Here is a 13816-nt window from a genome sequence, read left to right as displayed (position 1 = left end):
CCAGCCAGACCACATGCCTGCTCATGTATTCCCTTTGAGTCTTAGACTTGGAAGGGAGTTTGCTCTGAGGGGTCTTGACCACTTGTCTTGATGGCTCCCGGGCAAACAGCTTACTTGTTCTTGTAGTAATCAGTCAGACTGCTGTTATTGTTTCAGATTTTCCCTGCCAGTCTTTCTTTCATGAAGTATCTTCTGTTCTTCTAGCCACTCCAGACTGGTCTACTTGTCCTTTCCCGTGGAAATTTCTTACCTCAGACAATTCTGGATGGGTTTCTGGATTCCACCTATGGTCTTATGCAATGTACAGGCTCCACAGGAAGGCTCTTTTACTGGGCAACTTCTAGCCCCCTTTAAGGTATTCCAATCAGTTGTAGGCTGAAGACTGACTTACAAGCTTTCTGTAGTGATGTTTCTGGCTATTCCTTTCTCCCTCCGCCTCAAGTGTCTATTTTACAATGGTAGGCAAGAGAAACCAAGATTCAAAAGACAGCCAAGCATCTTAACATTATTCCCCTCTTTTATCCCTTCAAACCATGCCTTAATTGCTGTTATCTCGGAGCCCTGTTGTTCTAAGGTTGTGCATACATCATCATTTAACTGCGTCCCACTTAGCCCATGCAAACCTGCCTAACTGTTCTCCCATCAGCAATGTTCTTCCATTCCCCTCCCCCTTCTTGTGTATTGATCCCCGTCCCTCCCCCCCAGCACCCAAGCTAGCCTGTGTCTATTCCCTACCCTGTGCTCCATCTTCCCCTCCCTCCCTTCCTTTCATCCCATACATCCTGATGATCAGCAAATATGTAATTTTTTCCCCATTTTAGGGTGGGTTCTTTTTCTTAGTCTTTTACAATAATGGTCCTATGCAGTATTTCTCCTTTTGTGACTGACTAATTTCACTCAGCATAATGTCCTCAAGGTTCATCCATGTTATGTGGTGTCTTGCAGCTTCCTTGTTGTTCTTCAAGGTAGCATAGTATTCCATTGTGTGCATGTACTACATTTTGTTTATCCATTCTTCAATTGATGGGCACTTAGGCTGTCTCCATCTTTTTGCTATTGTAAATAGCTCTGCTATGAAAACTGGTGTGCATAGATCTACTCGTGTTATGGCTCGTATTTCTTATGGGTAAATACAAAGTAGAGAAATTACTGGATCATAAGGTATTTCTATTTCTAACCTTCTGAGGAAGCACCATATTGCTTTCCAGAGTGATTGGACCATTTTGCAATCCCACCAACAGTGTAGGAGGGTCCCGGTCTCTCCACATCCCTGCCAGCATTTATTGTCCTCTACTTTTTTGATCTTTGCTGGTGTGAGATGATATCTCATTGTTGTTTTTATTTGTATCTCTCTAATGGAGCTCTGGTAGCATAGTGGTTACGAATCGGGTTGCGAACCGCAAGGTCAGCAGTTCAAAACTACCAGCTGTTCGGCGGGAGAAAGATGAGGTATTCTGCTCCCGTAAAGATTTACAGCCTTGGAAACCCTGTACAGGGTCACTATGAGTTGGAACCGACTCCACGGCACATAACAACAACAACAGTGGCTAGTGATCATAAACATTTCTTCATATGTTTGTTGACTTCCTGGATCTCTTTCTTGGTGAAATGTCTGTTTATGTCCAGTGCCAATTTTTTTATTGGGTTATTTGTCTTTTTCTTGTAGAGGTGTTGTACTTTCCTATATATTTTAGAAATGAGTTCCTTGTCTGATGTATCATTGCAAAAGACTTTTTCCCATTCTGTTGGTTCCCTTTTTACTCTTTTGGTGAAGTCTTTTGATGCACATACATTTTTAATTTTTAGTATGTCCCAATCATCTAGTTTGTCTACTTTTGTTTGTATACTTTTCAAAATGTTTGGAATTCCCCATATTAGAACCCTCACATCTGTCCCTAGTTTTTTCATTGATGATCTTCATAATTTTGGGGTTCACATTTAGTTCTTTAGTCCATGCTGAGTTAGTTTTTGTATAGGGCGTGAAGTAAAGGTCTTGTTTCAGTCTTTTGCATATTGCTTTCCAGTTCTGCCAGCACCATCTGTTAAAGACACTATCTCCTCCCCATGCAATTTACCTAGACACTTAGTCGAAAATCAGTTGGCTGTATGTGGATGGGTTAATTTCTGGATTCTCGAATCTGTTCCATTAATAAGTGTATCTTTCATTGTACCAATACCAGGCTGTTTTGACCAATGTAGCCATGTAGTAGATTTTGAAATCGGGGAGGCTTCCAACCTTGTTCTTCTTCTTAAGCAGTGCTTTGCTTATCCTGGGTCTCTTTCCTTTCCATATAAAGTTTGTAAATGTCTTTTCCATCTCTTTAAAGAATGTTGCTGGAATCTGGATTGGGATTGCATTATATGTGTAAATTGCTTTGGGTTGTATTGACGATTTCACAATGTTGAGTCTTCCTATCCAAGAACATGGTATGTTCTTCCACTTTTGTACGTCTCTTTTGGTTTCTTTTATTAGTGTTTTGTAATTTTCTTTGTATAGGTCCTTTGTTTCTCTGGTTATGTCTATTCCTAGGTATTTCATCCTTTGCATGGTTATTGTAAATGGTATTGCTTTCCTAATGTCCTTTTCATCATTATTGCTGTTGCTATAGTGAAATCCAGTTGATTTTTGTATGTTGATCTTATACCCTGACACTTTGCTGAATCTTTTGATGAGGTCTAATAGTTTTTTTTACTGAGTCTTTGGGGTTTTCTATGTATAGGATCATATCGTCTACAAATAGAGTTTTATTTCCTCTTTGCCTCTTTGGATGCCTTTAATTTCAATAATGGACCTATGCAGTATAACTCTGGCTAAGACTTTCAGCACAATATTGAATAGGAGTGGTAACAAAGGGCATCCTTGTCTGGTTCCCGTTCGCAGAGGGAAAGCTTTCAGTTTCTGTCCATTAAGAGTGATGTAGGCTGTTGGTTTTGTATATATGCTCTTGATTATGTTGAGGATAGAGCTAATTTTACAGCACCTAAAAACAACAACAATAACAAGGTTATTAAGGAACGCTTGTGGTGCCGTGGGTTAAGCAATGTGCTGCTAACCTCAACATTGGCAGTTCAAACCCAGTAACTGCATCATAGGTAAAAGATGAGGCTCTCTGCCCCCTTGAAGATTTATAATGTACATTTAGAAACCCTAAAAATCAAGTCTGCCCTCCTATAAGATTGCTATGAGTGAGAATCAACTCAATGACAGTAGTCTGGTTGGTTTTGGTAATACAGTTGTTAGAAGACTTGGTGGCATAGTGCTTAAAGTACTTGGCTACTAACTAAAAGGTCTGTGGTTCAAACCCACCAGTCACTACTCAGGAGAATGATTTGGCAGTGTACTTGCTTGGACCCTGTGGGGACTGTTCTCCTCTGTCCTGTAGGGTTGGTAGGAGTCAGAATTGACTAGACAGCAATGATTCGTGTGGTTATTAGGATAGTTAGGAACCCTGGTGGTGAAATGATTAAGCACTTAGCTGTTTGCTACAAGGTCAACAATATGAGCCCACCCCGTGGCTCTGTTTTGAAACTACGAGCCACTCACAGGATAAAGATAAGCCTTTTTTCTCTTATAAAGTGGACTCCTGGTGTTGCACCATAGGATAAGCACTCCACCTCGAGGTCACTTTGAACTGCAAGGTCAGCTTGAACTGTAAGGTTGGTGGTTCAAACTCAGCAGATTTCCTCGGAAACCCTATACAAGGTTGCGATGAGTTGGAACCAACTTGATGGAACTTAACAACAACAATGCCTCTGTAAAAAATAAGACCCAGTTATTTGTTTCCAAGAGTCGAGGTGTGATGCTGCAGATTAATGCTCTGGACTGCAAGATCTGTTTATACCACAAGGTTGGTGGTTCAAGTTCACCAGCCACTCCTCAGAAACCCTATCCAGGGTTGCTGTGAGTTGGAACTGACTCAGTGGCACTTAACAACAGCAGTCTGCTCTCATAAAGGTTCAGCATCATAGTTTCAGGGTACACCATGAACAGTTGGTATAACATAGTATACAAAGACAATGCTCTATATTTTACTTTGGTGAGTAGAAAATGGGATCTTAAAAGCTCATTAGAAGCCATCGAAGATACTGGCTCTGTGAGCTAATGCATCAGACTGCAAAGTTTTTTGAGCTGCAAGGTTCTTGGTGGTTCAAGCTCACCAGCTACTCCTTGGAAACTATGCAAGATCGCTTTGGGTCAGAATCAACTCGATGGCATGTAACAACAAGGTACAACTACTGGTCTCTCTCTATCTAGAAGGAAAAGGAATGATGAAAATTGAAGATGCTAGGAAATAATCCAGTGGAGTACATGACCATCGATCGCCACAACCTTGAGATCAGGAGACTAGATGGTGCCCGGTTACCACTCCCAATTGCTCTAAAATTGTGTGGCTTACAGAGTAGTATAGGGGTCACATTAGAAGGCTCTAGATAGAGTGGGAGAAAATGTGCAACAAAACACAAAATCATAAAAAAAAAAAGACGAAGCTTACTGGTCAGATAGGCACTGAAGGAACCCCTAGACTATAGTCATTGGTCACCCTTCAGGTCTGGAACTGAGCTCACTCCCATGGCTCAATTTTCAGGCAAGCAATGGTGGTGGTTGTAGTGTGCCATCTGTTCCGACTCATAGCAACCCTGCATAAGGTTTCTGAGGCTATAAATCTTTACAAGAGCAGAAAGCCTCATCTTTCTTCCACGGAATTGCTGGTAGTTTCGAACTGCTGACCATGAGATTAGCAGCCCGACTCCTAACGTCTGCGCTACCAGAGCTCCTTCAGCCAAGCAATAGGTAGATCTATAAGTGGGGTGGTGATGACAATACTAGTGAGGTATGCACACCATAGAACAACGATTTGAGATCAAACTGGCAGCAGTTACCCAAGGACAAAGTGCAGAAAGGTTGGGAAAAATGGGAGAATGGAAAAAAGAAACACAAGGAGTAAATGGGATAAATGATGTTACATTGAGATGAAATGAAGTGTATCACTTATTGCATATAAAACTGGCCATCTGCTCTGTAAAGCTTTGCTCAACTCATAATAAGAAGCTTAAAAAAAAAAAAAAAAAAGACTAAAAAAACCAAATCCCACTACCATCAAGTTGATTCCAACTCATAGCAACTTTATATATGGTTTCCAAGACTATAGATGTTTTGGGGAGCAGACAGCTTCGTTGTTCTCCCAAAGAGCAGTTGGTGGATTAGAGCCACCAAAATTGAGGTTAGAAGCCCAATGCCTAACCCAAAACACCACCATGGCACCTTAAAGAATTTTTGTTAAGTGCCATCAAGTCAGTTCCAATTCATAATGACCCTGTATAGGGTTTACGAGGAGCAGTTGTTAGGTTTGAGCCACCGAGCTTGCAGTTAGCAATGCATTGCTTATCCTACAGTGCTACACCGGGACTCCATCCTAGAAAATCTCATGGGGCAGTTGTACTTTGTCACTGTGACTCAAAATTGACTGGACAGCATCAAAAAGCAACACCATAGGGTTGTTGAGAGAAGTCTCTTATATAATGTATGTGGAAGCCCTTAACACAATTCCTGACCTGGGCTAGGCTCTTACTTTGTATTACTTAAACACCTTGAGGAGTCCTGGTATGGCACTGTTGGATAAGCACTGGTACTGCTAACCACAAGGTCGACGGCTCAAACCCACCAGCAACTCCTTGAAACCCTATGTGGGGTTGCTATAAGTCAGAACCAATTCAAAGGCACATAACAACAACAACAACAAAAACATGTTGTGCATAAATCTGTTTCTGCACTCACCTCATCTTACCATTGTCTCTTGGGTCGGTCACCCACTGAGTTGGGGGCTTCTTAAAGGCAGGGATTATTTTGAGGCAGGCAGTCACTGGAAGTTCCTGTTTTTGTTTCTTTCTTCCTCTTTCTTTTAGAGCTAGGAATAGGAGATAGGATTAATATCTTATTAAAGAGGAGAAATAGGTTAGGTGGCTTCCAGGTTACTTCCCACAACTGCAGAGCTGGCCACACAGGCCCAGTGGGGTCACCACTTTGCTTGATAACTTCTGGTCGTGATATTCTGGTTGCCTGATGGTTAGCAGGCAACAAGCTAGAGAGAGGAGGACGAGATCCATATAATGTGTGTCCTCTAAAGGTGGCTGCAGGCACCAAGGAAGACCTCATTCAGTCCCTGCCATCAACAAATTACCAGTGGGGGTACAGCTATGAAGAGGGCAACAGTTTTGTCACCTGGTTCTGGCAGCACAAAGGTGAGGCCCAGCAGTGCCCCAACTCTGGAAGCCCATTACCAGCTGGTGCCCCACCAATTAGTCCACTGAGCCCCTGAACCAGTTCACTCAAAATGTGCTGGAAAGTTTTCTTCTTTCCAATACAGACCAGCCATTGCACTGACTCCTCCATCAAAAAAAAAAAAAAAAAAAAAAAAAAGCGGAAAAGCAATGTCTTTTACGGCTCAAGAATCCTTTTTGACTGATTAAGCACTGCACTGCTAATCACAAGGTCAATGGTTTGAGGCTTTCCGATCCTGCAAAGATTTCAAGCCTCAGAAGCCCAGTATGTTGGGTTGCTATGAGTCGGAACAGACTCAATGGCATTTAACAACACGTGGTTATGAATCGGGCTGCGAACCTCAAGGTCAGCAGTTTGAAACTACCAGCTGTTCCATTGGGAGAAAGATGAGGCTTTCTGCTCCTGTATAGATTTACAGCCTCGGAAACCCTGTACAGGGTCGCTATGAGTCAGAACCGACTCCACGGCACATAACCACCACCATGAACAAAACAAAGCCAAACCTAAACATTACCAATTTAGCCTTGAACTTTCTCACCTTACTTGATGCCTGTCAGGCCAGCACTTGCGGTGGTCCGTCACAGGCAGAAAATTCCCTTGTTCATGTAGCTTTTTACCTGGCAAAGAGCTCTCTTCTTGTCTCCCTTGGGTGGGATGATGTCACTAACACCACCTTTCAACAACAGATGGCAGAATCCACACTGGATAATGTGCAGGGCCTAATGCCAAAGCCGCTGATTTTCCTTTAGATAGGGTGTTCTTTTAAGAGGTATCGTCTGGTATTTTCTTTAATAATCATTGATAATAGGCTTAGTTCAGATGGTAAGTCTGTTTTATTTATTTTTTTGGCTAATGCCAAAAGTTTTGAACAGCTGGGAAACAAACAGAGCTTTCCACATGCTGACAGTGCTTAAGACTTGGTAGGGTGCTTGGGTACATATTCACCTCTTATGTTCATTCTTTTCAGGTTGGCAGGGCCCATACAGGAAGGGACCAGGAAATAGGTGAATATAGTTTCTTGTGGATTGACTTGAGTCCCCAAGAGATCTGTTTGAAATCCTAACTCCTGAAACTGTGATTCAAATCCCATTTGGTAATGACTTTTCCTTGTTACGTTAACAAGACAGTATTAGTGTAGGCATGTATCTTACGTTCACCTTTGAAATACGAAAGCTTTTAAACGAGCAGGTGGGAAACAGGGATGGAAGAAGAGAGATGTCAAGCCACATGAAGCTAGCCCAGGATTAGAAGCTCCAAAAAAGACAAGACCTTCCTCCAGAGCCAACAGAGAAAAAGCCTTCCTCTAGAGTTAGCATCCTGAATTGGGACATCAAGCTTCTTACACTGTGAGAAACTGAATTTCTGTCTGTTAAGATCACCATTTGTGGTATTTCTATTGTAACTGTATTTGATAACTGAGACACAGCTTTAGGGTCGGCATCCTACAACTCCAAAGAATGATTCTGCCTGAGAAGGCTCTGACATACAACTGGGAAAGCTACCCCATTGCTTTATTCCCGAAGATGTTGGTAACTAGCAGCCAACAACATGTTGGTCTGTAAAAAGGACATGTCTTATGGAGCAGGCATTCTGGGAAGTAAAGTGATCTTTCATATTAAGAATTTGAGAATTAGGAGGCAAACTCAAACTATAATGTAATACTTGCTCTCAACACTTGAGAACCTACTATATATCAGATACTAAGTGCCCTGCATATATTATCTCATTAATTTCAATCCTCCAAACAATTCCATGACAAAGATTGTGTGTGTATGAAATAACCAAGGTTCAAAATAACTTTTTAGTAAATTGTCTTACGGTATTCATTTAATAACTAGCAGAATTGGGGTGGAAAGTCAGGTTTGTTCACTCCAAAACTCTTGTTTTAACCACAATTTGACTATGATACAAGGAGCTCTGGTAGCGTAGTGGTTACAAATCGGGCTGTGAACCTTAAGGCCAGCAGTTTGAAACTACCAGCTGCTCCGCAGTAGAAAGATGAGGCGTTCTGCTCCCGTAAAGATTTACAGCCTCGGAAACCCTGTACAGGGTCGCTATGGGTCAGATCCAACTCTATGGCACTTAACAACAACAACAACTCTCCTAAACGGAGTCCTGATGTGGCACTGTAGGATAAACCCTGGACTGCTAACCACAAGGTCAGTGGTTCTAACCCACCAGCTGCGCTTCTTGGTGAGTCAGAACTGACTTGACGACACTAATCAACAACAACCCCATGAGGCCATGTGAGTTTTTTTTTTTTTTAAAGAACTATAAAGCGGCAGTCACAAACTTGGGGACCCACTAACCAAATCCAGTTCATGGATGTGTTTTGTTTGACCCCAATTTTTTTTGCCTGTGTGTAATTTCTCTTTACTACTTTAATTGGTGGCTAGTTTAAACTTCAGGAGGTAGCACATAAAAATCCAGCTTTCTGGCTTCTTTTGAAAATAGGAAGATGTGAAAAGACCATAGGTGAGGAGCAGTACCACTGGAGACCAGGCATGCTCTCTCTTTTTTTTACCAATATCCTCACTCTTCCCTATTGTCACCTTGGCCCCAGAACCAGTATAAGTGATCATTTATTTATCTGTCAGCCTTGCACTGCTGTTTCCTTCTTGTAGCCTTAGGAAGAAAGCTATAACTTTTGGGTAATCAATGCTCTATCAACATTTTTCTTATAGAGCAGTAACCATTCCTTAAAGCCAATATTCCATGGTGATTTGGCAATCAAGTGATGATCGGGCTGTGGCCACTCTGTAAATACTAACGCTGCTTCTGTTTTTCTGTCTGCTCACCTAGTGCCCAGCATGCAGTTTGCCAAGGAGTTGTTCCTAGTGAAGGAGAAGGATGGTGTCCTGCACATTCCTATCATTCGTAGCGGGGACCTGAGCTATGAGTCGTCTGTGAGGTGCTATACTCAGAGCCATTCCGCTCAGGTCATGGAGGACTTTGAAGAGAGAAGAAACTCAGACTCTTCACGGATTACATTTCTGAAAGGAGAGAAGGTAAGTAGAGTCATGGTGGCTGAAGAGATGTGATTGTCTTCCTTGACAATTTTATTTGTTCATGATAAAGTACTTTCAACAGATTCCGAGCATCGGAGGACTTCTCTTAGTGATGATGTTTCTAATATCATCTATTCCATATGGCTGTCATCTTTGTCACCCATTTTGACCCCTAATAGAGACAACAGCCAAATATGTACATATAACATACATATTTAACATGGGTTTGGTTGGGAAGTTTAGATGCCATGTAGTATTTGGGGAATGTAGAAGACACAAATGAATGAAAGTTGCTCTTAACCTGACAGCATGTTAGAGGCAAACGCATGCCACTGAACACATAGTTTTCTAATACCTGAATCCCTGACCCAAAGCAACATGCAATGTAGCATTAGATCAAATAGGTAAATGTTGAACAGAGTCAAGTCATTGAGGTATCCTGTTGTATATAACATGAGGCTGTTGGAAGTCCTGAGAAACTCCAGTTACTAAATATGGATGCAACCTCAGTGTATGCCAACAGTGTATCTGGAACAAGAATCATATTTCTCCCTTTTTGGAATTCAGTTACAGATGATTTAATGAAACCGTTTGGGTGGTATAAGTGGTTATAACCAAAAAGTTTCAGGGTCAAGTCCAGCCAAGAGATGCCTTGGAAGAAAATCCTGATGATCTACTTCTGAAACTTCAGTATTGAAATCCCTATGGGCCACAGTTCTATTCTGACACATGACATGGGTGGCCATGAGGCAGAATATACTCAATAGCAGTTGGTTTTAGTTCAAAGCACACTGTCCTCATTGGCCAGTGTGAGACTCTTCTTTTATTTATTTATTCTTTCCGTCTTACTTGTGGAGTCCTGCTGTGGCACTGTAGGGTAAACACTGGACCACAAGGTCGATCTGAACTGCAAGGTCAGCAATTCAAACTCACCAGCTGCTCCTCAGAAACCCTATACAGGGTCTCTATGAGTAGGAACTGCCTCCACAGCACTTAACAACAATAACATCTCAGTCTACACTGCCATAAGAATCCTGGTGTGGTTCTGTGGACTAATGCGTCAGACTGCAAAGGCATTTGAACTGCAACGTCAGTGGTTCAAGCTCACCATCTGCTCCTTGGAAACCCTATACAGGGTCGCTATGGGTCGGAATCGACTCGACGGCACTTAACAAGTACACTGTCATTAGCAGTATATGAGGGTTGCTATATTCCTACACCCTCTCCAACACTTGGCATGTCTATTTTGTTTTAAGGAGCTCTGGTAGCTTAGTGGGTTACAAGTTGGCCTACTAATCACAAGATCAGCAGTTTACATCTATCTACCTGCCACTCTGGAGTAGAAAGATGAGACTTTCTGGTCCTGTAAATATTTATAGCCTCACCAGTATACATTAAGCTACATCGTTTTAGTTTTAATTTCTCCTATCACTACTATTTTGTATGCTTTTTAGTTTTCCTCTTCTGTACATTTATTACTTCTATTCTTTGCTCTTGGTCTAATTGTGTTGTTTGTTTTGTTTTGTTTTTTTCTCTTGTTTTCTTAGCAGTTTCTTTTATTTCTAAATATTGATCCCTCCCTTGCCTAAAAGATATTACATGCTGTAAATATCTTTTCCCTTTCTGTTATTTATCGCCTTTGACCATGGTGTTCTTAGTTGAGAAGGTGTGAATTCTAAAAAAAATCAAATGCATCACAGTTTTGCCTTATTATTAATCATTTAAAAAGTTTGCATATAAAGACCTTGTGTGTCCCACGTAATCTTAGATTCCTCCTCTGTTCATCTTTACTTACCACCCATTACCCCCAAACCAAAAAGAAGAAAAGTGGTAGCTTCCTTCTTTGGGACTCTATCTTATATGTTCATGCTTCACAAGGGCCATCTTCATTATATATATTATAGGAATTTTTGCTAGTTACAGGTTGAAACATGTATTTTAAAACACACTCCATTATGACAGATACAATCTTCAGCTTTGAATCTACATGTCTGTATTTGTTTGAAGTTCAAAAGAGGATTCTCTGCCTATCTAAGACACAATTTGTAATTTAATAAAAATATAAAGAAAATACAGCCAAATATCTATACATTACCCACATGACAATCTGTCATCCTTCCTAAGCACATTTTTGGAATCTTCTTTTTTTTCGGCTTGCTAAGCAATATGTCTTGGGGACTTGCTATTCACTAGAATGTCTCTATTATTTTTAATCTCCTATAGCACTGTAGGATAAGCAGTGGACAACAAGGTCATTTGAATCACAAGGTTAGCAATTCAGACTCACCAGTCACTCCTTGGAAACCCTATACAGAGTCACTGTGTGTTGGAACCAACTTGACAGCACTTAACAACAACAACAAACAATCACTACTAAATTATTCTTCCTGTAAAGTTCTTAATGTAAGAAAGATGTGATAGGGAAAAAAATAAATGGAACTTTCTTTAGGGACTTAAAACTAAGTCAGCAAACTTCACATATGCTCACAATGATACTCACCTCCCTTTTAGTGTGATTTAGAAACCGTAAGAAGGACTCATTGGTGGTTCCATGGTAGAATTCTTGTCTTTCATGAGCGAGACCTGGATTTTATTCCTGACCATCTCCTGCACCTGTCTATCAGTGGAGGCTTGTGTGTTGCTGTGATGTTATTTATGTTTCAATAGAGTTTCCAGACTAAGACAGACTAAGCAAAAAGGACTGTTGATCTCCTTCCAAAATGTCAGCTAATGGAAACTCTATAGAGAACAATGATCCAGTCCACTACCAGTCATGGGATGATGATGGCCAGGCAACATTTCCTTCCACTGGACATGCGGTATCCATGAGTTGGGGTCCAACACCATGGTAACTAAATAACAGGAAATGTGCGAGTATGAGGGGGCATCAAAAGTTCATAGAACAATTCCATTTCCATTCATTACAATTTCCCATGGATGTTTTGAAGCCCCCTAATCGACTCGAAAGGAGCTCTGGTAGCATAGTGGTTACGAATTGGACTGCAAACCTTAAGGTCAGCAGTTCAAAACTACCAGCTGTTCCGCAGGAGAAAGATGAGGCTTTCTGCTCCCATAAAGACTTACAGCCTTGGAAACCCTGTACAGGGTCGCTGTGAGTCTGGACTGACTCCACGTTACATAACCACCACCAGCAGCAATCGACTCGAGGGCACTTAACAACAACAGCCATATGGAATCCTGGTGTGGCACTATAGGATAGGCACTAGATCCAAGGGGTCAGTTTGGACTGCAAGATAGCGTTTCAAACCTACCAGCTGCTCCTCAGAAACCCTATAATGAATTGGAACTGACTCAACTGCGCTTACCAACAACAGAATGAGACTGAAACTTCTCTCTGCCTGCATATGCTTTCCAGTACAGTAGGAGATAGAGCAATCATTTTAGTGGAAAATATTTGAGTCTCCTTCTCTGACAGGTTTCTGCTTTACACAGGTTCTAACTTTCACACGTTTTATTTTATTTTATTTGAGGTGTAGTGAGCTCAAAATTGTTTACCCTTGACAGAGCTTGCAATACAACTGAATATAGAGCAGATGCCATAACCTGGATGAAGTCTCATTGCTGTTGTCATGTTGTTGTTGCTAAGGGCCATCGAGTCAATTCCGACCCATAGCGACTCTGTATAGGGTTTCCAAGAAACAGCTGGTGAGTTTGAACCTGCAACCTTGCAGTTCAAATGACTTTGCAGTCTGGCGCATCAACCCACAGCGCCACATTAACATTATTAATTTAGTTCTGTTTTTATTTTAATATTTTTCTTTCTTTGTTTTGTAGTCATTTGGGAATACATACATTTATAAGATTACTCCATTGGGAAATAAGTTTTTGAATAATATTCTTTTAAATAAAGCTCTTCATTCCTGGTTTTAAAAAAAACTGAAAAAAGTAGAAACGTAGGTTTTAAATGTTCCCACTAAAGAATTCCACTTCATATTACATGAATTAATTATTGAGACTGCTTTGTTATCTAAAATGTTGTGACTTAGATTTTCTCAAAACACAATTTTCAGTAGAGAATATTCAGCTTGAGCGATGCTTAGTTTTTATTTTTGTTGTCATCAGCAGGAATTTAAATTGTGTTCTTAGACTTTAAGTCCTCAGAAATCTTCACACAAGACACTGTTTGGCACCAGATCTGAGAGTTCTTCAACATTTAAAAGATGTCTTTAGTCTGATACGAAACATTTCTGAATTCATTATAAAACTATTCAATAATTACAAAGGAAAAAGGCACATTATTCAGCTCTCCAAGAAATGTAATCAATATGTTAAACCTCCATCATTAGAAATCTACCAATTGTAATGTGTGCACATGTATTGATCAGCCCAGGAAAAATGTGGGAAAGCATGCAAATGTTTTACAGGTGTTTTTTTAATGGGTTATTTTATTGATTTTTTTTTTCATAACTCAAGGCCAATGATTCAAGATGGTTTAGAATGATGTAACATGAGTCTGCACATATTCCATTCAGGCATGGGATAATATAAACATTCTGGGTTTTTTGTG

General features: G+C 40.7%; 1 protein-coding gene across 1 annotated transcript in view; it reads left to right on the top strand.

Moving 5' to 3' along the window:
• The window catches only part of FRAS1 (Fraser syndrome 1), a 797189-nt gene that overhangs the window by 679661 nt on the left and 103712 nt on the right, over nucleotides 1-13816 (top strand). The window contains exon 59 of the mRNA XM_006872899.1: nucleotides 9083-9288. Coding sequence (XP_006872961.1) covers nucleotides 9083-9288 — 206 coding nt within the window. The remainder of the gene's footprint in view (nucleotides 1-9082; nucleotides 9289-13816) is intronic.

The sequence above is a fragment of the Chrysochloris asiatica genome, unplaced genomic scaffold (genome assembly GCF_000296735.1).
Source record: "Chrysochloris asiatica unplaced genomic scaffold, ChrAsi1.0 scaffold00214, whole genome shotgun sequence".
Lineage (NCBI taxonomy): Eukaryota > Metazoa > Chordata > Mammalia > Afrosoricida > Chrysochloridae > Chrysochloris > Chrysochloris asiatica.
This window is presented reverse-complemented; position numbering and strand designations above follow the sequence as displayed.